Raw genomic sequence first — 26,109 nt, 5'->3', positions numbered from 1 at the left:
ATAATTAGACTGTTTTTAGCCGTGATAAACTTTTTCTTTTTTTTTTATTCGACTTTTCTTATATGTCAATGCAGTCTAAAAAGAGGTTATTATGAGTCATATGAATGAGAATTGATTATTTTTATTAATTTTTAGTTCGATAGTTTTAAACTATAAAATAGTTTTATAGTGTTTATTTAAACACCATTACAACATATTAAGTAATTAGATTTCCAACTAATTAACAATACTTTTAATTTCAAGTAGTCGTGTTAATTTAAATTCAAATATTTAAACGTTTTTATCGAAGGCAATCCTAGAAACTTGGCAACTTTGTACATGATTTCTTTAGTATTCATCTAAAAAAATGTATTTGTAGCTCAAATATCCAAATTTAAAATTTTACAATTATTGTTTTTTAAATAGGCCTGATCGAGTTTGATATTTTCCATGTAAATTCTGTTTGAATCTGAATGGGCTTATAAGAAAAAAAATCTTTTTTTAGATACAGTCAAATTTTTGAGCTTTTTAAATTTAATTATGACTAAATCGTCTCGCATATTAATGTTATCTGAAATATGTAATTTTAGTACAAATATCTTTTTGAGTTTTAATAGTTATTTATTATTACTAAATAAGAAACTTAAATTTACATTTTTTTCAAACAAAACAGAGTAATCAACAATCATTTAAAATAAAAACATATGGTAAATATTTAAGATATCAAAAATGATGTATAACATAAAAATGGAATAAGTGTAATATAAGATTTAATAATTAACAAACATAAATCAAAAAATATATAATAAACTAGTAAAATAATAATTATTTACCTGAAATTACTTAGGCTATTAAGAATTAATTTATAAATTAAGAATAAAGAACATGGACATATTGCATTGAGCTTACATTTAAAATGTGTTATTGATAACAATAATATTTAAATGAAAGTTATTTTGGCTTGATATGACCATGAACACATTATTACAATTATTTTTATAATTATAGTATTATTGTGATATGTTACTGTTAAACAGTGAGTAAATTAAAAGTGTATGTTAACTTTACATATTATTTATGTACAAAACAAAACAAATATTCAATTATATTTATTAATTATCATATTAATACTGAATAGGAAAACTAATTTTTTTAAGTACACAAATTTAATTATAATCAAAATATTTTTATTACTGGTAAATAATTATTTTGTAGGATATTTGTATTATCCTTTATAAATAGTATAAATGGTAAAAATAAATCCCAGGAATATACTTGGTGCTATTTAATTTTAATTCATTAAATATTTTTAATTTTTAGATTATCAACTCTTGGTAGACAAAATATATTATGTTAAAAGCCCCACAACCTTGGTAAAAATAACGAGGACAATAAGTACTTATATTGTTGTTGGATTTACAATAATAGAGACACATCATTTTTTTTAGTAAAAATATCACTTAAAGCTTGTTGAAAATGCTTGCTGAGTAGGCAACAATACATCATTTGAATCAAAAAAAGTAAATTGTTTACTTCCTAAAAATATAAACGAGAAAAATAATTTTTTTTTGTCATAGCTAATACTTTAAACAATAATAATAATTACCAAGGCTATTATTATTGTTATTAGCCATTTGGTTCATAGATATTGAATTAGAATTTGGTGATTTGCTACCTGGTGACAATAAGTTGTCCAAATCTATATTTAAATCTTTTACTCCACTCCACGTACTGCCCAGCTATAAAAATCAAAAGGAAATAAAAAATACATGTATTTTTATTTTAATCTTTTATAAAAATATTTAATATAATTTAAGTTATCTGGCTGTTTAATAAGGTTTTTGTACTAAAATGTAGATTTAAAGATTTTTTTCAATTTTCATTGATTTTATTATTTAAACTATTAAACATAAAATGAAGCATTAGTATTTATTATAGTACTTTTTATAATTTAAATTTATCGATTGAATCAATGTGTAAAATGCTAGATAAGGCTACTGGTTGGGTTGGAAAAGGCTGCTGATATGCTTTTATCTTCTCATTTAGAAACATTTCTTGACACAAAATTCAAATTTTCATAAGATTTTAAAACACTTATTTAGAAAAATTTTCATTACATATTTTGTTTTCTCTTCATAATATCTATATCATACACAATTATGAAGTTGTTTACATCTAATTTAATTATTTATTGATGTTAAATAATTGAACAACAATAAACCTTGTAATAATAACGAGTCTGTTAAAATGTTATTTTTTTAATAAAATATAAATACACTATGAGAAAAAAATTTGGATTAATGTATTGAATAATTCAATTATATAATAATACAATTATTGTATGTAAGATTATATACAAATTTGCCTATAAAAATAGAATTATATATTGAGCTGAATATTATCATTTTGAATATAGATAGATAAATATTGAGAAATAGACCACTCAATTCTAAATGTCTTAAGTTATGTAATATTTTAGAGAAATATTAAAATTACCTGTATTTTATTATCATTTTGAGTGCTAGACTTGTTGTTTTGAAAGCTATTACTTTGAGCAAATGATAAAGGCTGAATCACATGATTCAACGGTAAAGACCCTGGAAATTAGTTAAAGTTCATGCTTAATATATAAACAAGAGAGGATTGAAAAAAAAATTGACCAAAATAAATAATAATAAATTTGTATTGTACAAATTAATTTTTATGTAATACAAATTTAAATTTAATTAATAGTTAAATGATTGCCAATTGTTTTTTTGTAAAGAATTAAAACTTGCAAAGCAAACTTTCTTGCTTCTACATCTACTTCATTATCAATTCTATTCATAACACCTTCTGATGATATAACATTTTCTAACCACAAAACAAATTCTAACATTGATCTTGAGAGATCATCAATTAATCTTGATTTTGGTACAGATAGCAAAACAGCAGCTACACATCCCATAACTGCAGTTCTTATCTTAACATCTTTATGAAATCTTAATGACCAAATCCATTCTAAAAGTTCAATACTCATTCTCGTAACATGTACTGAGTTAACAGCACAACATAGTATAATAGATAAAGAATTTAAAAGGTATACTCCAAGAAAGTTTAACTGTGTAGAATCATCTATATGTTTATGAATAATTGGACTTGATATATTTCCACGAATTAAAGGAAAAAAAAAAGCATCAGCAACTAAAGCAAACCTATTTTTGTGACATTTAACTGGTGTTTTAGGTGATGAAATTATTCTTGTTTTCTGCTGAATTCTTTGTTTAACAATATTTTCCCAATCTTTAATGTTGGTTTTAACTGATTGTTCAATAAAAGTTTTATAATTAGCACTCTTTTCACATCCCGATAATTCTTTAGCAGCGCCTGTTAATACATTTAAAATTAAAATACGATGAGAAACTGCATATTTTCCAACAGACTCGTAGAAAATATTACTAAGATGGCTTGCACATTCGGATGGAAAAATAGTAATTATTGCAACAGCTGATTGATACCTTAAGCTTTCAAAATTTTCTAAATAAAACAGTTTTTCCAAAGTTATTAACAATGTTAATAATTCTATAGCAAACATTACATTATCATTTATTAATTGAGTTCTTATGAGGTTTTCAGATGCTTCCAAGTGTGCAATCCAAATATTAGCATCTTTTTGCTCATTTAGGCCATCAATAAGGTCTCTGACATATTTTGGATAATTCTTGATATTAGTTTTTATATCATTAGCTAAATCATAAGGTTCAAATTCATCATCATCACTGTCAAGTTCAATTTTTACACTTTTATTTTCTACTTGATTACATGTCATTGTTGATGATTTCTTCAATGCAGTATTTGTGATCATCTTAGAATTTGATACATTATTAAACCAAGTGTGATATTTTTTTAAACTCTCAAAGCCCATTTCAAATTTTAATTCATTATTAACTGAAATATTTTGAAAACTTTTTAATGAATCAACAATAACTTTTGATTCACCACTGAGATTAGTATATTCAAATTCTAGATTAACTTCATTATGATTATTACATTTTATTAAACCAATAATAATTTCTGCTACAATCATTCCAATAACTCTTAATTTTTCTTCTGACCTCTCTAAATGCACAGGAACTCCTTCAAAAATTTTCATTTGATAATTATTTTTAAAACAATCATCAATATTTTTATCAGTTAAAAAAGAACTACCACAAACAATTAATTTTGATAAATAATAATGTTGTTCAAATGGTGTGTGTAATATAGCACTCTTGTCACTCCACACTTCTACAAGTTGTAAAAGTACTTCATATAGTATGTTTTTATTTGAATGCATTTGTACTAAATTTAAGTAACACATAATATTAAAAATAATATAGTCATCTTCATAGTAGGATAGGAAAACCAATTTTTTACATAATGTATAGTTCCAATTTGGGTAACTAATTATGGCATCACCTAAAAATGAATAAAGTGATTTTGGTGATTTCAAATTGCAACATAATAATGTACCAAGTCTATCAATTGCTCTTCTTTCAACTTCTAATAATATGCTATTAATTATTGTGGCATAGTTAGCATCTAAACACCAGCATTCCAATATATTAAATATGACTGAAAAATTATTGTCTGTAAAATGAGCAATAGTTTTGCCTAATAGAATTGATATAGGTTTAATGTTTGGTTTTACTTTTTCTAATATATAAAGTTGAGTTATCTGATCAATGACAAGTAACACATGGTACATTAAACTATTTGAATAATCTACAGCACAAAATTGTTTAGGATAATTTTGTTTTAACTTGTTAGCAATTCTCGTGGGTAATGATAATAAGAACTCAATTACTGCAATCAAATGATTATGATTGATATTTAAAGTTTCTATTATTAATGAAGTTTTAATAAAATCACTTTGGATTATTTCATTAATTAAAAAAATTGCACTATCACTTTGAGCTGATAATGGATTCCTTTGTACATAATTCCAAAGAGTATGTAATGATATATCAAGCATCTCTAAAGTACCACCATCTGGAGCAAATATAGGTATTGCCAATTGAACATATTCAACAATATCAATTTTTTCTAATAAAATGTCTAAAATCCAACCATAAACTTGGATAATTTCTGAATAATCAGTAATATCAATTTTTGTTAATTTTTGTGGAGTCATTGGACCTGGCATTATTTCAACAAATTCTCTTAACAGACTTTTAATGTCGGAATCTGAATACTCATGAATGGATTCTAAGCTCTTCAATGTTATTTTCAGCGCTGAAAAGTCATAATAACAAAATACCAGTTTTGTATTCTTCTATGTACAAATATAAACAAATAGGGAAACCATTTACAATATATTGTTAAAAAAGGAATACTATTTACCAATAGTTATAATAATAACATGAACTATAAAATCTTAGAAATTACCTGTGTTATCTAAAGTATCAAAACTGAGATCCAATAAACTATTACTTGGTTGATTATTAGATGACTGTGGAAATGATGTTAGGAGATCAGCATTTGAAGTCAAGTTTTGGTTATCTAACAATGATATATTTATAATGAGGGAGTTAACTATAAACATAATTTAATCAACAGTAACTTACTTTTTTGAACAGAGTTTGAAGAGTTATTGCTAATAGATACTGATTGAGTAAATGCTGAACTAAAATCAGCAAATTCGTCAACATCCATACTAAATATAAACATTTTTGTTTTTAATATTTAAGTATTTTAATTATAATAATTAGTTATTTATATGGAAACTATCATTGCAATGCCAATTAATTACATAGTTACAAATTTTTTAGAAGAAAACCATAACAATCACATATGATTATTAACTAAGTGTCACTGTAATGCTGTAATTTAAGAGGAATATATCATTTAAGTTGAAAAGGTTCTTAATTAAATTTGCAGAGAAATAAAATATATAATTAGTAATGACAATGTAATATTATTAAAAAAAAGTGTTAGATATTGCAGTGCCAGTCAGAATATAAATACTTATATATATACATATATGTATACACAATAATTACCCTTGGTTAATAGTACTGGGACCAGTACTAAAATCTCCAAAATCATTTGATGGTTTATTAGAGTTATCTACTAAATTAAATAAGTCAACTGAACTTGTTTCAGTATGTAAGAGGTTATTAGTTGTAGCTTTGATCACAGGCTGTTGTGTTTGTTTCCCATAGTGAGCTGCTGCACCTAAATCAATACGTTTAGCAGGTGTTTTTTGCTTAACTGGACTTTGAATTTTGGTAGGAGTTACACTTCGATCTTTAAAAATTTCAACAGGTTTCTGAGGAATTTCAAGTTCTGGTTCGGAATCCAAAATATCATTGTCATCACTAAAATTTTTTTAATAATACTCATTAATTTAGACTAATAGAATAATAATTAAAGAGACACTATTTGAAGGGAGTATAATTTAAGTATGCAAGAAAAAATGTAAATATGATCCAGGATAAATCTTAAAAAATACACCAAAATATAATAAATAGTCTTTTTATAATTTTCTTAAAGTAATTTTTAATCAAATTTTAGAATATATAAAGTATTACTAGAAAGCTATAGCTTTACAGCTATAAAAATATTTATAGCTGTTTAAATTTTAAAACAATGACATTTTTTTTAAATGTAAGAAAATCATTCTAAAAAAAGATTTAAAAAACAAACTCTGTTCAAAATTGTAACCATAAATCCAGAAATAAAATTTAAATTTCTAATTATAAATTTCCAATTCAGTTGTATTTATTAATTCTGTCATACATACCTGTTATTAGGTGATTCTTCAAATCCTAGAGTATTAATATTTTTTTTATCGCTAAATTCATTATTACTATTTTTTCTCCATTGAGGTACATCGTCCCATTTTTCAGTCCCTACATTAGTAAATTGTTACATAGAATATTGGAAATATTAATTTTTTAAAATTACCAGATCCTTTAAATCCTATTGCTTCACTAGACATCCCAATATATTTATCCTTATTTTTCTTAGCTTTCTTTCTTTCTTCACGAAGTTTATCATCATCTTGAATAAAATCAATTAGTTCTTTAACTTTATGCCTAGAAAAAAAGAATTAAACATTACATCAATTTTGAGAAAAAAAAAAAAAGAAAAAATTAACAAACCGAATATTAATTCCCTGATCTTTTCCAAATTCATCAACATATGAATAGTTTTCTAATCCCCTAAGATCATAAATATGTTCTCGAGCAGATGTAACAACTCTTTCTGAACCATTTTTAATTAAATAATTTAACAACAATAAACTCTGTAATAATAATGAGTCTGTTAAAATGTTATTTTTTTTAATAAAATATAAATGCACTATGAGAAAAAAATTTGGATTAATGTATTGATATCTATGTAAGATTATATATAAGGTTATCTATATAAATAGAAATATATATTGGGCTGAATATTGAATATTATTATTTTGAATATAGATAGAAAAATGTTGAGAGATTAAAATTTATGATAGTTAAAAGTACAAATACCTTGTAAGTACGTCTCCAATTTTTTTTATTCTCGTGTAACATTCTTTTCCATAACATTCCCATAACTTCAGGAAAGTGTTCAAACATAAATGTAGCTTGAGCAACTTCTTGCATTAAGTTACCTATATAAATAAATAATTCTTAAAAATGTTTTTCATATTGTACAAATGAATCATATTATTATCTTTTTCATTAATTATGTTTAAAGACTCATTTAAAATCTACTGCTTGGGTCAGAAGATGGGAAAAACTATATAGTTCAGTGCAATGGAATCAAACTCCAATATCTACAAACCTAGGTGTGACACGTTACCAACTAACTAAGCTAGGTAGGCTCTGCCTAGTAATTTGTACATAGTATTTAGTATTTAATGTTATAGATATATTACTTTAAAGTAATTAATAAATAAATATTTATAATAAAAAAATTAAATTATATCCAAGAAGAAAATTAAAAAGTACAAGAAAAAATTGATATTATACATATTAATATATTTAATATTTTTTAACAATATTGTAATGGTAGTATAGATTTTTTATTAGATAATTATTAATTTAAGATAAATTGAATGGTAAACATTAAATTAATTACCCTACATACAACAAAAACAAATTAGTTCTGAATTTATTCTATAAAATGATCATATAAGAAATATATTGTTCACTTTTGAAATATTTTATTGTAACATGTATAATAAAATACATTTTTAAGTTTCAATTACATAATTCAGAATCACTTTTAGAATATTTAAAACTCTGTAATTGATTGAGATTTCTTCAATAATACATTTTAAGAAAATGTTAAACTTATAAAAAAAAATGTTTTTAAAAATATTAACTGTTAACAAAGATTTCATTATAAATTCAAAATAACTTTAGATAACTGTACTAAGAACAATTCAAATAATTTAATAAATATTATCTATGTGAAATATTTTTTGGAAAAAATGTCAAAATACATTGAAATAAAAATATTGGTATGTGCTTCAACTTTTTGTAACAATGTATAATTTAAATAACTATTTTTAACCTGTTGGTCCCCATGCTTCGTCGTTAGTTGCCTCTCTTACTTTAGCTTCAATTTCTGTATAGTTTAGCACTACATTTGTTCTGCATAATAAATTATTATTTTTAATTAATTGTTACGATAGATAATTCAAGTATTACAAAAATACTCACACTTTGTCGGCTAACTCTCGTACTTTCCACATATTAATAAACGGGCGGATACTATAAGTAATTATGAATAATATATTTCTCAATCAATCACCGCCGAGATACTCTCGGTCAATAATTTCATAACATATTTAATTTTGTTTGTTCAAAAACAAGTTCTATATCATCATAACTTCTAGAAGTTCAATTATTATCACGAATGGCAGACTGAATGAATGATGACGAAAACATTAACGCCATTTTCAGTTTATACAACGGGAACGTATGTATATGTGTAATCAGAATAACAAGTGGTATGTGTGTCTGGGAATGGTACTCAATTGAACCGTGGTTATCTGATATTTCGTATTGTCGACGGAGAAATATGATAGAACCTTAAGTCATTGAGTAAAGAAGTTTAGATCGTTAACTACTTACTGATATTAGATTTTCGGTTATGATCATAGATGAAAACGTGACGATGTATGTAATTACTATTATATTTACCGTAGTATCGAGTACTGTTTAAGTAATTGTCTCTACTAATAGACAATTTATTCAAAGTATTGTACTAAATATAGTTTGCTGCCCACTTTTACAAATTAAATAAGGTATTTCTCCCTACTCCAGATCTACAAAAAGTTATTAACAATAAAGGACATTGTATATGTACAAAAAAGTTGGAAAGACCTTGGATAATTTCAGTTTGAGCCGTCAGCAATCATTGCTTAATTTATTTGTTATTGATATAAAAGTAAATTATATTAATACTTTTAATTGACATTGTCGATTGAGAACCTATTTATTAAATACTTTCATTAATAGTCCTAATATTAAGTACATAAATAAAATATTTAAGAATGATATTCTTATAATCTTATTTTTCTAATTCTAACGTATCTACCTTGCCGCTATTATTACATATTGACACCTGTCTCTTTATCTCAGGTTGCTTCTTTCCAGGTCTTAACTCTTAGGGTTTTTAGATCTTCTACCACCGCGTCAATCCATCTTTTCCTATGTAGTCTTCCTTGTGGTTTTCAATCCAATGCTACTCTAACTCTTTTATTCTTTTCTCTTCTCATTATTTGGCCTAACCATTGTAATATTTGACCCTTAATACAACTTGTTACTAATCTTAATTCCAACATATTGTACAATTATTTATTATGTTTCTTCTATCAGTTCTTTGTTATTTTATCGATGATAGATTCACTATCTTTCTCCATACTCTGTTCTCAATTTTCTCTTTGTTTGTTTGGTCGTTGTCCAAACTTCGTAACCATATGTGAGAGTTTAATAATAACATACAATCTTACTTTCGTTTTCCTAGATAACATTTTGGAGGTTAAGAATTTTGTCAGGGCGTAAAACGCTTTTTGAGATTTATTTATTTTCTTTATACTTAAAGTTACTACCAAATATATAAATATTGTATCTTAAATATTTATATCTTCTTTATAGTTTAAGTACCTATTTATTCATATAAATATTTATGTTTACGATGCTCATGTTAGATTGTTTTTAGGACCACAATAACTTCGCGGAAGGAAAAAAGTTTTCAAACCCCTATACGACGAACATTTTTACGAAATAAAAATATAATATAGAAGAGAAAAGTAAAAGATTTTTTATATGTAACCATACCATAAAAAAAACTGGAACACCTTTGAACCACAAAATTTAATAAAAAAAAAACATTTATTCAACTGTTATTCATTGCGCAACTAAAATAAATTAATGAGGTTTCTAATTATATTATATATATCCTAGTTTTATTATATTAAAATATATATAATTTTCTAAATTTTTGGAGGAAGAACTAAGTCCTCTTTAGTCTTCATGTTGCACCTATGCTATTATTATATGATAAATAAAATAATTTAAAAACTTGTTAAGAATTATCCCTCCATTACTTCCTAAAATTTAGCCTTCAATGGAGGAGTCAACCTCAACATAAGAAAATTTTATTAAAAATACGACACTGGCTTTTTTTTTATAACCACATTTGTTATTGAAAAATATTTTACTGAATACGTTTGCATTAGTGATGGGAAAAGATAACAGTAACAGTGATTTATATCAGTTACTGCTTGAGTAGCAATAACAAGCTGTTACTTGGAAGAAATAGTAACAATTACTGTTATTTTGTTTTACATCAGGTTATCAATAATCATCGGTCTTTTATAAAACAATTACATCACTGTTATTTTGAAAGTAACAATAACAGTTATCAAAATTAATAACAAGTTGCCATCACTAGTTTGTATACAATTTTTTATCTTCTGTATTTCAATCTTGAATCATAAAAGATTAGCTTTTTTGTTTCATTCTAGTATCTACCAATATTTGATATTAAGGAACATAACCACGGTAGATAACATTAGTCTTCAAAATAAGCCAGGACTGATAAAAGTTATCAACCATTTAATATCATAAACTATATATAAAACTCGTACTTAGTTATCCTATAAAATTTTTAAACTAGTTTTTTTAAGTATTTACAATTATTTTGTACTAAAAATAATTTATAAGATTTTTAGAAAGAATATTAAATTTTGTACATTGTGTTTCTTTGTATCATGTCAAAATATAATACAAGTAGATTACGACAAATGAAACAAGGTGTTGAAAAGATTCAGCATGGAAAATTGCGTACTAATATACCGGCAGGTATGGCTACGCCAGGTCCACCTCTTGGTCCAATGTTAGGCTGTAGAGGTATAAATATTACTGCATTCTGCAAGGACTTTAATGAGAAGACAAAAGATTATAAGAATGGTATTCCATTACCAACACGAGTTCATGTAAACCCAGATAGAAGTTATCAAATTAATATTACCAAACCACCTTCCATGTACTATTTAAAACAAGCAGCTGGAATACAAAAAGGTGCTATGAATCCTTTAAAAGAAACTGCAGGTATGGTTACATTAAAACATATATATGAAATAGCCAAAATAAAACAAACTGATGAAAATTTAGAGTTTAGAAGCTTAGAAGATATATGTAATATGTTAATTTCTACTGCTAGATCATTAGGTATAAAAGTAGTCAAAGATTTAGATCCTTCAGAATATCAAACATTTTTAGAAGAAAGAAAAATTGTTTTAGAAGAACGTAAACGTGAACTACAGGACTTGAAAGAATCAAAAATGTTACGAACTGGTTAAAAAATATAATCTTGTGAAATTGTAGATAATGTTGTAATAAATAGAATTCGTATTTTATTTTAAAAATTTTCTTAATAATTTTTGAAAAAAATATTACTGGTATAAATATTATTGAAAAATTAATACTACAAAATTCACCATGTAAATTATTGAACACTTTTTTAAAAAGTTTGGATAAGTACAACTTATTTTCCTAGGTCAAAGTTAACTATATCATACTAAAAATATTGAAAATTCAAACAAGGTATTCAGCAACTACTTGATTGATTCAGACCCATAATTAAACTACCAGAAATACATAGCTTTCAATTTAAAATACAATACATATCATAATTATTTTTTTCTCTTTAAATGTATCTTATTTTATATTTTACATTAGTTAATTTTTAACCTATTACAAAATAGAATTTTAAAATAATTTTATCTCATTTATTAACTGTAAAATACATAAATATTTATATAATAGGGAAATTCACTGTTAAGTTTCTAGTTAATTTGATTACTTTGTAATTAGTATTATAAAGACATGTAACAGGCAATAAAGAACTAAATGATAAACAACTGAATTATTTCAACAATAATATATTTATGTAAAAACTTACTCTTAATTTAACTGAACATATATTCATAGAAATAGTTTACAGAAACAGATATACTTTTACAGATTCCAATAAGAAGAAACATTTAAAATTACCCATCTATACATTAGTTATATATGAAGAATATGGACATTAATAAAATAATTATTACAAAAAATTTTTATTAATTTTGAAATATTTCATAAAGAATTATTACATACAATTCTTTAAATGCATTTTGACACATTAAAATAATGAAATGTGAAGTCTACAATAATAAATCCCTTATTTATTAATACAGCATTCAAGGATACTTATATAAGAATTTACTAATTAATAAAAATTCATTTTTATAATAAATACTCATAAAATATGAGGATGATATTACAGTGTGAAATAATTATTTTATGGTCTAACATTATTATTTTTGATTGAAAACAATTTTTTAAATACATCAGTTTAAAAATGTATTTTGCAAAAACGTGTATATTGAATAAAAATATAAATGTAATATGCATATTATGATAATAAATAATAATTCATACCACAAGAGAATGGTAATCGAGTCTTTGTAAAAATGTATATTTACAATCCTTAAATATATAACCTATACTCTTATGTCCAGTTCATAATAATAAAAAGTACTTGATAAGCTAAACAAAATGAAATCAACATTTTAAAAATTAGACATAACTATCATAAAAACACTATGTATTAAAATTGATGAAAATCCTCATTCCATACAAATTATTGAATTATGGCATTATTTTTAATGAATAGTTTTACCAAAGTTCTCCTTCTTTCTCTTTTGCAGGTACTTCAATTACTCTTGGTTTATCTATGATTCGAGCTGTACGATTACCTTTTTCCACTATACCTATTATCCATGCTTGGTAACCTTCGACTTTTTCAATATCTTTACAATAAGCAGCAGCTTGTTCTCTTGGTAAGCATATTAATAGACCTCCAGATGTCTCTGCTGAATGACCTTGTAATAATTGGAACATATTACCACATGCTTTAGCAACTGATGCCATTTTTGCAATAACAGGAAGATTATGAATTACAAATGATACTTCATTTTTTTGATGTTTTGCCAAAGTTTGAGCATGACCTAAAAGTCCAAAACCAGTGACATCTGTAGCACCATGAGCATTATATTTGTGCATTAATTTAGCAGCAGTTTTATTTAAACGAGCCATTGAATCCATGGCACGCTGGTAAGCTTTTCGTACATCTTCTTCAGATACAATAAGTTTGATTCGATTCCATTTATCTTGTTGGTCTACCCATTGATGAGCATTGACAGCTACTTGCGTTCCTAAAGGTTTTGTCAGTACAAGAACATCACCAACTACAGCATTGTCAGGAATAATAAATTCATTAGGTTGACATACTGTGGTAGCTACTCCTCCAATGGTACACCAAGGATTAACAACAGTTTGGCCTCCTGTAACAGTCGTACCAGCCTCTAAAGCTGTTTCTTTAAATCCCTTCATTATTAAAGGTATCACAACATCTCGTTCTTTTTCAGTCATTTTTGTTGAAACAGATAAGAGCATTAACATATTGTCACATTCAGTTACTCCCATAGCGTATAAATCACTTAATACATTAGAGCAAGCTATTTTACCCATTATAAATGGGTCATCAACAAGAGGATAGAAGTAATCTGTTGTTTGTACAAGAGAAAGTCCACCATGTCTAAGAGGTATAACTGCAGCATCCATACCTATACCTATTTTAGTCATAGTCAAGTGCATAAAATGAGACTGTTCACCATGGCCATTTTCATCTTGTTGAAAACTTTCTAAAAGTTTATTGAGCACCTCCTGAGGAACTTTACAACCACGTCCTTTGAGATCAGCAAAACGTGTCAATTTAAAATGAGGATCTAAATCATGAATCAAGGGATCAAATGGTCGTCGTAGAGGAATTTGATCATTTTGTGCTAACTCCAATCGGACCATTGCTGCATTGTCTTGGGCGATATTTGTATGAATGTAATCCCCCATTATTTTAAAACTAAAATATAAAATGTTTAATGAGATAAATTTATAAAAATCATACATTTAATTATTTATTAAATCATATATATGTATTTATATACATATAGTATATATTGAATGTATTTATTATTATTTACACTTACTTATAATTATAATTATCAAAAAAGCATACACTAGATCTTATATTTTTGTTATGCAAAGTTTTATAAATTAACCGGGAAATATGTTTTAAAGTACCAACAAAACTCAGTCTAAAACTATAAGTTTATAAAGCGGCAATCAATGAGTTTCACAAACACAACCCCAAACAAAACAAACAATTACGTTACTCCATGAACAAGGTTGCGTTTGTCATTTCATTTTTGTCTTATTCTTACAGTGTTACCGCGTATAATATAATTAAATTGGCATAATTATCTGATAGCACTGTTAAGATTATTGTTCTTACATGATACATATTATTTAGAAAAATTAACAAAATAAAGCTGCTCAAGTAATTAAGAGATGGGATTAATTGTTCATTTCAGTAAAATATCTAGTTAAGTCTTTTTATCTCTCATTGAATTAAACTGACTTTTTGAATTAGTTCAGTTAACTATGTACATAGATAAATTCACTAAATCATTTGTTAAACCACCTTGTATCTATAGTTTCGTTATCACAAATAACAAATACTCTGGGAAGGGAGGTTAGTCCGTCGCCGTAGAGAGGGATCCGACTCAAATAACCGAACTGATCTCCCGTTCGGCAAATGAAGCCGCCCGTGACCAAGTTTCGAATCTGAGACAGTGCACGTCAAACACTGCCGCGTAACTGACTCGGCCACAAAGGCCACATCGTCACAAATGACAAATAAATAAATAATTTGTAATAATTTATAGTTATAATAACTTTATGAAGAGCACTAATTGGTCCTGATATTAAAAAGCTTTGTTTATGATCCAGACTTTAAACAAAAATATCTGGACGGGGCCTGAATAAATACAAAATGAATTATTGTATTATGGACAGAGGCAGGCTGGACTTGATAGGTATAAAATTCAGATAGTCCCAGTCATGAGTTAATAAATACATTATGAACAATACATTGAGCTAAGTCAGATATTTATATTCTTCACTATATTTCTATGTGTTTAAAAAACTTTTCAAATGCTATGTTTTGTACATATCCTAAAGTATCTTTTTCTTCTTTGTCTTTTTAAAATTTGTATATTACGTATAATTCATATCTGTAGATATGAATAAACACCACATATATGTGATGTTATTAACTAACATTATGCTTGTATCATTTAATTTTAATGAAAAAATTTTATAAAATTTTCTATAAGCGTATATGAAAATTGTACATATTTTTACTGATTTATCGCTATATTTAAATAAAATTCAATATATTCCCATGATACTTTTGATATTACTGGTCAAAATAGAATATTTAACTTAAGGTATTTGGTTCTAATAACTAAACACATATGGTAATTGAGACTATTTTAAACGGTAAAGGTACCAATATTAAACGGTTATTCTAACTATTTATAGTTGATTAATGCAACTATAATATATGGTTACAGGAACCATAAAGTATCTACCATATCAGTATGGTAAATTCAACCATATTAATAGACTGTGCACAACACTAACATTAAGTTTAGGGATGGGATAACCATATGAACACTTATTTCAACAATATTTTTTCCGTGTACGTTTACAAAATATTAGTTTCTCTGATCTAAAGATGATACAATGAATTTGGCAGTAATGGTATAATAGAACTCTGAGATTTTTAAGTTTTAGTTTTTTAACTAAAAAAAAAAAAATCAATTCATATTCTTTTGATTATATTGCTTTGAAAATATCCTGGAGTCAATCTATTTTTATTTATAAGCGTTCTACTTTATGTGAGGAGTCACTGGTTTACTAATAAGCGTATGTTATAGTTAAAATAATATCTACGAATGACAGTGATATTAATATTGAAAGTGATTAGTTGTCATTTTTTTTAATTTAAACAACATTGTGTTTGAAAAGCGGATTATGTATTTAGCTGATTAGACTATTATTTTTGTTTTTTATCAATATTTGTTTTTTCTTTATTAGATCATTAAAATATTTTTACAAAAATATTGCAGAGGCTTAATAAATCAGACTTAAATTATTAAACCAATATAGGCAAATTCAAAGAAACCATATTATACAAAGTATTTAATTCATATGATTATAATCGAATAACTAATAATTATTATAATAATATTGGTTATAATAATTATAATTACTAGTTAACATAACTCGCCAACCACTTCATCTAAATTAAATACCAATACTTAAATAAAAAATAAGTTCAACAAGTTTATTTAAATTATAGATTAGTGAATATTATAACTCATCATAATGATTTTAATACTATTATCAGAAATAACAACCTAGCATTAGAGAGCTTTTTTTTATAGCTTTTGTGTAAGTGAATTATGACTATTCATTGTAATTTTAAAATGACATCTAGAACTCAATGCTTTGAGACAAAGCTTCTCCTCCATAGTTTGTGTATACTAACAGTTTACATTAAAAAGTATTTAATATTTTAAACATAAATACGTTTCAAAAGTATTAAAAATACTTTAACAAGCCTGGTGTTCACTATTTCTCCACAAATTTATTAGTATATTATTTTCATACAATTAATACACATGTGCATTTAATTTATGATATTTATCATTATAATAAATCACCAGGTTATATACCAGTAACAGAAATACACTTTATAATCTTAAATCACAAATTGTATCTAGTTGAAGGCATTACCCTCTAAAATTTTAAAAATATAATCTGTTTCCTATAAATGGAGGAAATCTCCAAAAAAATTGTAATTTTAAAAATTAGTAATAAACGACATTTTTTAAAACTTTTTTTTACTTAAAACTGTTATAACTTTTTAAAAAATGGATGAATAAATACAATTTTTTATAATAGATACCTTAAATATTTAACTATAATTTAGTATATATATATATTGTGAAAATATGACCTTTTATTTGGCCACAAAGAGATTTCAAAATGGAAACTTTTTCACAAAAAATTAACTTTTGAAAATGTTCCGGAAATACTAACACTTAGATATTTATATATATATATATCTTAAATTAAAAATTAATTAATATACTTTATTTTGAAAAAAAAAATTTGACCTCTGAACTTGTGATGAAAACGAACATTAAAGTTAAAGAAAAAGGAACAAATTTTGTGTAAAAATTGAAAAATTCAAAAATTTTTAATAAATTTATGAACAAAAATTTATTTGAAAGAGTTTATAAGAAATTAGTGAACACTGCATTGGAATATTAAAAAAGGGATGAAAGGGGACCAATTATTTTATTATAAGAGGACCATATTTTTTTTTTCAAAAATATTTATTTTGATTTTAAACTTAATATAACTTTAAAAAAATTTTTTACTTTAAAATACATTACAAGGAGTTACAATAATCAAAATTAAAGAGATAAAATACATTAATATACCCACCTCAGAAGTACAACAAAACACCTAATATGGGATTTAAATTGTGTAAAAGTATTCCCAGGAATAGGGAAAATCACAGATTTTTATCAATTAATAACAATACCATAAGAAGTCTTAAGATATCATTAACTGACATTTATGAAGACACAATATTTTAACTACTAGAAAAACCATGATTATTTATTAAAATATTTTACAATATTATCATAATAATTTTATTTATTTATTTTTTATTTTCCAACTAAAATAATGAATTGAATATTTATAATGTGTCTAATAATTATATTGAATTATAATATATTACATATACAATGATATATAAAACAATTACAAAAATATGGTTTGAAAACAACAAAAAACTGTCATTAAATTATTTGATTTTCTAATGCTAAATTTTACATGTTACACATTTTTCTCAAACCTCAAATTTGTATGGTGTATAAAGTAGATATATATCTACAAAACTGAAAAAATTTTTTGGAAATTAGGTCCCCCAACAGAGATATTGCACTTAGAATACACGTATTTTTATAAAATTTCTAACTTTGTAGTCCTCTAAATCCCAACATAATTGTTTTAAACATTTGAAATTTAGTTGAAACATAGATTATACACTATACAATACCACATGTAAAAATCACAATAAAATAATAACTTCTTAATGGTTTTAAGTGAGCTCAAAAACGCCAATTTTCACAAAAAAAGCGCCATTTTTTGAAAGTCATTAAATTTTAGAATTTCACATTAATTTTTTTTTTTTTTAATGTAAACTTTAAGTTATAATAGGGTCAAATCTAAAATTTTAATTAGATTGAGTTGAAATTGAATAATCCGTGTTTTTTAACGATCTAGCTATTTTTAACTTTTTTTACATTGAAATAGCCATAAAAATGGGAAGATCATAAAAAAAAAAAAAATTGTTTTAATCTAAATATAGCATAATGAATAAACCCTGAAAATTTCAGAAAAATGTGAGGTGGTCGTGCAACCACTTCTGAATGATTTGTCATGGTTGACCTCTATGCTACCCTATTTTTAAGTATTTCATAATTAAAATTTAAATATCTAATGGTTTTTTGAAGTGAAATAGCAGTTACTAGGTTCTGCATATATTGAACATTATAATAACAAAACTATAAATTGTCTAATTTAATAAAAGTATATAATTCTTGTTTTATTTTATTTTTAGTAAAAAATAAAAATAACGTCACGTTAATTTTGGACTGTAAAACAAAATTGCATTTTAAAGCAAAATTTGCGTAAGAAGGATTCAAGGTGATTTTGAATGAAGATCTCATAAAACATGACATATTGGTGTAATCAAAAAAATGTTTAATTTTTATTCCGCATTCTTTTATTAGCCTTCTTAAATGTCCGTGGTTCAACAGCACCTGAACTACAACAAAACATATGAAAATACAAAAAAACTATTATTTCTTCTAATGAACTGATAAACGTGTTTCAAAAACAAACGCGAAGATTTGTATGATTAATTGTTGTTAAAATAATGACACGATTATATGTGTAAGTTCGCTTTAAAAACAACAACACAATTTCTATGTTTATATTTCTTCTTTGTAGTATACATCCATATATATATACGAGTTCAAGAAATATATCTCATATATTGTGTCGAGTTTCCAGAATAGTGTAGTAAAAAAATTGACGCTAATTGTCAAATTAATTTATGCAAGTGAATTTTTTTTATTTGATTCAAAGCTAACTATATTTATTAAATAAGAAATTAAAAGTTATTGGTAAGTTTTTTATGTTTATTTCTACACTAATTTTAAGGTAATAATCTATATTTACGTACGAAATCATATTACACTAATTAAATTGCCTTAAAGATAATTAAAGACAGTGTACATGCGAAAACCTATTTTTAATTCATTACTTCATGATGAATTTATAGATAAATTTGATCGAAGTACTTTTATGCTTTTATTTATAGATGAATAATTTAAGATAATTTAATATTGCAGTTTATAAATATTAAATTATAATTATTATTTTAAATTTTAGATTGCCATGACTATATCTATTTGGGTAGGAGTTTTACTCCTATTTGGAGGATGTTTAGCTTATCCTCAAACCTCTAATGTCCCTACACAGTCATCACCATCTCCATCAAATCTTTTGTCATTGAACGTGAATACTAAAAAAGTTGCAAATGCAGTCAGTGATCATTTTTTAAGTATTACAATAGAACCCACTATGATATTTTCTGCAATACAAAACAATTTAGGGTATGTTTGATCCAAAATTTGAGAATACATTTAATTAATTATTATAAATAAAAATATATTAACATATTACAGTTCAATGGCAATTAATATGGCCAAAGCATTAAGTCCAGCCTATGTTAGAATATCTGGTCCCGAATGTAATAGTTTTATATTCCAAGGGTTACAAGATTCATCTCAGTCATCACCATCAATCCCAATAAAACGCGGAAAAAATATAACTATTACAGGCTGGCATTGGTCACAAGTAAATGACTTTATAGCTCAAACTGATTTGGATTTGGTTGTTGCACTCAATGTCATGAATAGGCAACAAGGCACTTGGAATCTCAGTAATACTTTAGACCTTATTTCTTACTCCGACAAGCATTCTTATGATATGGCATTTCAACTCGGACATGGTAAGATTAATATATAACATAATATATTAATTATACCTAATTTTCTGCATTTTTTAACTTAGATTTGCAATCAAGTGATCAACAAATTGATGGATTAGCTTTAGGAAAGGACGCAATGAGGCTCCGAAAAGTATTAGAGGCATTTCCTAGATATATAAATACCCCAATTGTAGGGCCAGATGCTAAATCTTGTGATACTCAAGATGATGCTAAATACTTGAAAAGTTTTATTGGAGAAGCTGGACAAGCTCTTACAGCATTAACTTATCAAGTGTAAGTCACTAGAGAATAATAATTTTATTACAAAAATATCTTAATAAATATAATTTATAAATTACATTAAATAGTTTTAAAAAAATCAATATTAAAACAAAATCGTTATAAACTATATTTATGGATAATTATTTATAGGCCTTTTGCAAGTGAGAAAAGTATAGAAAATCCAACTGAAATGTTGAATTACATAACAAATCAAATGGAAGCCAAAGTATGGCAAAAAGATTACAGCAACAAGTACTTAGGAAAATCAATAGCTAAAAAACCAATTTGGATAGTAGAATCTGGAAGCAAAGACAGAAAAGGAGATTTCACTGATGGACTAATTTGGGCTCAAAGACTAGTGGCTGGAGCTAAGGTTGGAATAAATGTCATGATGAGGAAACCTTCATTAACTTCTTTACAAGAGCCAACACCGGTAAAATAAAATTTTACATTTTTTCAAATTTGTATAATTGTTATTTGTTAATTATACCGTTTTGGTAACAACCGGAAATAAAAAAAATATTAGAGATTGTAACAAACACTATATCTATAAACAATACCTATGAAAATACATAATACCCGTGAAGTTTTTCATAATTCAATAACTACTTAGTCATATTTAATTACTTTTAGATAATTTCATAGTTTATCAAAGAATTTACTAAATTTATTTAATTACTAAAGTTATTACTTTAGTAATTAATTCTTATTTTATTAAATAAGAATTATTTTTCCATCACAAATAAAAATTATACAAATTTATTTAGAATTAAGATTTTGTGTAAATGAATATGTTACGATGTAATATTTACACGCAGAAAAAATGAACAGTTTTATAGTGACAACTCTAAAATGGTAGATTTAACTAAATAAATAGTTAAGTTAACCGAATATTCAGTTTTTCAAAAATTCTTATTAAAGTTGTCACTAAATTAACTATGTATATGGTTTATTCTAACAGTATTTTTTCCGTGCATTAATTACAATAATTATTTTATACAAATATAAAAACATTAAGTTATATATATAAAATAACTTAAACATTTTTGTGAGTTATTTTTAAGAATTAATAAAATAAATCTTTATTTTAATTATAAAAAATAAAAATCAGTAAGCCAGACTATTTAGGCATTTTAAATAGTTTTTCTTTATTTATTTTTCATTTTTCTCATAAATTTTAATAAAATTATGAACTTTTGCTATTATATAATTTTTTTTTTTATTAGATTAGAAAAAAATATTTTAAAATGTTTAGTTATATAAATAATAGTCAAATTACAAAATATTTTCATACAGTGATGTATACTTAAAATATTTATTTTCAGGATTATTGGGTTTCTATTTTACACAAAGCTTTAATAGGAATAGAAGTTTTTGATGTAAAAATGCAATCTATAAACAAAACGCGTTTAGAAACAGTGGCTCACTGTACTAGGGAATCTTCTTTTAATCCAAATGAAGGTATTCTAGCACCAGATTTTCGATACACTAGAGGAGCATTATCAGTTTTTGGTGTAAATATGGGAACAGAAAATGTAAAAATATCACTAAAAACTGGAAACTTACAAAGTGTACCCGTGCATCAATATCTTTTGACATCTAATAATAGAAAAAATAAAGACAAAAGAGCCGTTAAATTATTGTGAGTAATTAACAATAGTTAAGTATAATATAAAAAGTAATATCACACTGATTTTATTTTCAGAACCTTGCTCAATGGACAAAAATTAAGCTTGTCAGATGATGGAGATCTCCCAATTTTATCACCTAAAATTCGGGAATCTAATCGAATTATAACTATACCCAGTCAATCTGTATTTTTCTTTGTGTTACCCGAATCAAAAACTAAGGCTTGTATGGCTATACAGATTGAAGAATTGAAAACAGGACCTAAAAATTCACTTTCTGAACTCGAAGATTTTGAAAGTGTTGATGATGATACACTTTTAATAGATCAAGATGACGAATCGATTTCAAATGAAAAAAATAACTTTGTTTCTTTTAGAACTAAACATGCAAGGAGCAGTGGTGACTATAATAATAAGATGAATGAAAAACAAGACAACACAAAATTATATAATAACGACATGAAAGATGACGAGGAAAACTATTCAGAACCTATCGTAAAATATGTTACATTTTCAAATAACAACTGGTTATCAAAATTCCCTAAATCATTGAAAAATCCAGAGTATAATAGGGAAATGCCAACAACAGCTGAACCAGATACAATTACAATGGAAATCCCAGTTGAACAAAGTAGTGTTAGTGTAACTCCAGCCAATACTAGAAGAGAAAAATACCACATTTTAGCTCAAGCAGTTATTGGTAAAAGGCATCCTGACAAAAAAAATCGTTTGGAGTGTCTTTTAAATTCTGAAACGTCAACCGAAACCTTAAAATCTAATCAAAAATTAAAAATCAAGAAAAGATCCCTTGAACAAGATTTTAACCCAAAAGAAGTTGATGATTTAATAAAAGCATTTACAAGCATACCTGATGAACCAATAAAAGAACAAACAAAATTTGATACAATATCCGACGATGACGTTAAAATTCCAGACATTCCAATTGATAACCTAAATGATAACTCAGATAGACTTAAAAGAGAAAAAACAAATCATCCGACAATCCCCGAATCTCAATCAGAAAAAAAATCAACGGAGCCACAAAATCCTACTGAACCAACTCCAACAACAATAACTACAGAAGGAAAGAAAAACTTAAAGATAGAAAGTTATATTCAAAAAATTAAAAGCAGAGCAGAGCAAGCATTAGCAAAAGCTAATGAAAGGGTTTCACAAAGACATCTTCGAAAGAAACAAAATGAATATCCTAAGGATGTTATTGTAAGCTCAAGTCAAACTTTTGTAAAAAATGAAGAACCATTACCAAAAGAAAGTTTTGAAGGCACAACAAAATCTCCTGAGTTATCAGTTAGTTCACTTGAAGCTACAAAAGATAAATCTGTAGAATTGTCAGCATTATCAAATTCTGGTGAAATTGAAAAAAAAAGTGAAAAGACCGATGAAAACTTAACAGTAAACCATGATCAATCGTCAACGACTACAATTGAATCCAGTACAACAAAACTATCAAAATTATTACCAACCATTCCTAAAGAAATAAAACTTTCTGCACCAAAAAAAATTCATAATGCACGTGATATAGAAGATATTGATAATGGTAAATCGAAAAAACGAGAAAGCCGACAAACATTAAAATCAAAGACAACACCTTTATTAAAACATGTTAAAACGTCAAAAAATGTTGATCGTTCTCAAACTGAAACAAATAAAAAAGTTTCTGAAGTAATAATCGATAATATTCAAGAAGAACTTAAACCAAAAATGCAATCCGACAATATTGTTAGTCCAATCGGTAAAAAAGGAGAGAGAACATCTAAATCCGAAAAACGTCCTGAATCAAATCAAAGTAATGTAGTAGATAAATTAAAAGAGATTAAGGATAAACATAAAATGATTAAGGTTGAGATGGAACAAAAGATCCGGGCAGCAAGACCGAAATTATACAAACGATCTCTGGATAACAATATAATCGAAGATGACATGATGGATATAAATGGAATTTTAGAGAAAGAAAGATTTGAGTCCAATGATCTTGACGTAGATATACCCTCTGTTTTAAAACGTGAAGCTTCTCGATATCCAAGATCTTTAGCAGACCTAACATTGAAGTTAAATGAAGTCAATACTTATGTGGACAAAAAAAAACATAATGAAGATCCAAAAACAAATGAAATACTTGATGATGATTTTAACCCAAAAGACTGGAAAATTACTAATGATATAAGACATTCATATGATGGTGATTTGAAGATTAAAGATAAATTCAATACATTAAAAAATAAAAAAATAGACTTAGAAGATATTATCTTAGATGAAGACAAGCATACCAATAATACATTGGTAACTTCATTCATAAATCACATGCACAAAGTTTGGAAATATATACTTAAAACGTTCCATTTATAATTTTTACTCTTTTTGAAAAAAGAAAAAAATTGACTTGTATATATTTATTTGTTTAATTTGTCATTATTTATTTATTTTTATTTATAAGCATTGTTTTTTAATTAATTAATATATTAACACATTGTACTATAAAAATTATGATAATGCAATTAAGTACTATTTTTTAAATGAACCGTTTTTTCTTTATTTGTTACAATGAATAAATAGTAATCAATGATATTATAAGTGACTTAATAATTTAGTGTATTAAACACATATAGGAATGTTTGTATTGAAAATGATATTTTTATCTCGGTCGCCCGGTCGCATAATTTAAATTTTTTTATAAGGGAGAAATATTTAAATGTACTTTTTTGTTTAAGCTCCTAATTAAAATTTTTATTGTTATATAATTAGTCAGTATAAAAAATTACAATCGGTATATAGTTTATAGTTTTATATATATAAGGGTTCTTAAGTTCCAAAGGCCAAGCAATTTTTTTTTCGCTACGTTCCAAATAATATACCCATACCTATTTTTATTTATTTGTAAATCAATAATAACACTTATTAAGGGGTTAAAGTGGGATGTATTTCTCTTTTTATTTGAAGTACAATATAGCGTACTCTTTAAGTCGAATCCCTAAATGTCAGGAGGGTGCTTTAATTTTGTGTACTGAAGATTGGAAAGCGTAAATATAAAAAAATTATTCAAATAATCAAAATTTCAAAATTCCTAAAAAAAAAAATAATTGTGAAAGAACTTCAATATGAAATGATAAGAATTTTATGATATGACCGTGGTAATATAAATGATTGTTGCTGTTTGTTTGTTTTTGGATTATTCAAAAGTTTAATTAATTAATTCTTTAATATAATCTTTAAAAAACGTGTAATTAATTTATGACTACATTTGGAACTAAAAGACTTAATATAATAAGGGTTATAAAGTGGTAGAAATACAAATTTAAGGTAATATAAACATTTGTTATATTAATAAAATCTACCACGGTTATTGATATATTTTTAGTTTGTTAAATACTTTATAAATTTTATTACTATATTTATCATTTCATAATTTTTTATATACCTACCTAAATTGGTTACTGTTAATACATTTTGTCTCAACTTGTTTCTGTTATAGCATAATATGTAAAATTTAAAAAGACTATTTTGCATTTATTTTCATAAATAAATAAATTTAAAATTTTGATACTGACCTTGTGATGTTTTGTATAATATTCATTTTTAATTTATTTTTTATGAAACAACAAAAATTATAGTTAGGTACTAATCTATTACTTTATTGAGATAATATTTTTTTTAC

General features: G+C 25.3%; 4 protein-coding genes across 4 annotated transcripts; 2 read left to right on the top strand and 2 right to left on the bottom strand.

Moving 5' to 3' along the window:
• Window positions 1–2,644: 2,644 nt before the first annotated feature.
• LOC126903237 (telomere length regulation protein TEL2 homolog) lies at window positions 2,645–9,872 on the bottom strand. Its single transcript, XM_050681317.1, has 10 exons — window positions 8,652–9,872; window positions 8,503–8,582; window positions 7,473–7,594; window positions 7,104–7,246; window positions 6,907–7,037; window positions 6,743–6,851; window positions 6,000–6,317; window positions 5,565–5,653; window positions 5,386–5,499; window positions 2,645–5,232 (listed from the first exon to the last, which is right to left on the bottom strand). The coding sequence occupies exons 1-10, from the start codon at window positions 8,681–8,683 to the stop codon at window positions 2,702–2,704; spliced, it is 3,669 nt and encodes a 1,222-aa protein (XP_050537274.1). The 5' UTR covers window positions 8,684–9,872; the 3' UTR covers window positions 2,645–2,701.
• Window positions 9,873–11,061: 1,189 nt separating this feature from the next.
• LOC126903239 (39S ribosomal protein L11, mitochondrial) lies at window positions 11,062–11,857 on the top strand. Its single transcript, XM_050681319.1, has one exon. It carries the CDS (start codon window positions 11,210–11,212, stop codon window positions 11,798–11,800), a length of 591 nt encoding a protein of 196 aa, XP_050537276.1. The 5' UTR covers window positions 11,062–11,209; the 3' UTR covers window positions 11,801–11,857.
• Window positions 11,858–12,962: 1,105 nt separating this feature from the next.
• On the bottom strand, window positions 12,963–14,709 carry LOC126903238 (inactive selenide, water dikinase-like protein). The gene is made up of 2 exons (XM_050681318.1): window positions 14,531–14,709; window positions 12,963–14,403 (listed from the first exon to the last, which is right to left on the bottom strand). Exon 2 carries the CDS (start codon window positions 14,391–14,393, stop codon window positions 13,161–13,163), a length of 1,233 nt encoding a protein of 410 aa, XP_050537275.1. The 5' UTR covers window positions 14,394–14,403; window positions 14,531–14,709; the 3' UTR covers window positions 12,963–13,160.
• Window positions 14,710–19,513: 4,804 nt separating this feature from the next.
• LOC126900791 (uncharacterized) lies at window positions 19,514–25,028 on the top strand. The gene is made up of 7 exons (XM_050676728.1): window positions 19,514–19,657; window positions 19,926–20,149; window positions 20,222–20,547; window positions 20,610–20,820; window positions 20,959–21,241; window positions 22,134–22,450; window positions 22,514–25,028. Exons 2-7 carry the CDS (start codon window positions 19,932–19,934, stop codon window positions 24,801–24,803), a joined length of 3,645 nt encoding a protein of 1,214 aa, XP_050532685.1. The 5' UTR covers window positions 19,514–19,657; window positions 19,926–19,931; the 3' UTR covers window positions 24,804–25,028.
• The last annotated feature ends 1,081 nt before the right edge of the window (window positions 25,029–26,109 follow it).

The sequence above is a fragment of the Daktulosphaira vitifoliae genome, unplaced genomic scaffold (assembly GCF_025091365.1).
Source record: "Daktulosphaira vitifoliae isolate Bord-2020 unplaced genomic scaffold, ASM2509136v1 Scaffold_3, whole genome shotgun sequence".
NCBI classification, from domain to species: domain Eukaryota; kingdom Metazoa; phylum Arthropoda; class Insecta; order Hemiptera; family Phylloxeridae; genus Daktulosphaira; species Daktulosphaira vitifoliae.
The sequence above is the reverse complement of the archived record's forward strand: the minus strand, read 5'-3'. Positions and strand labels throughout refer to the sequence as shown.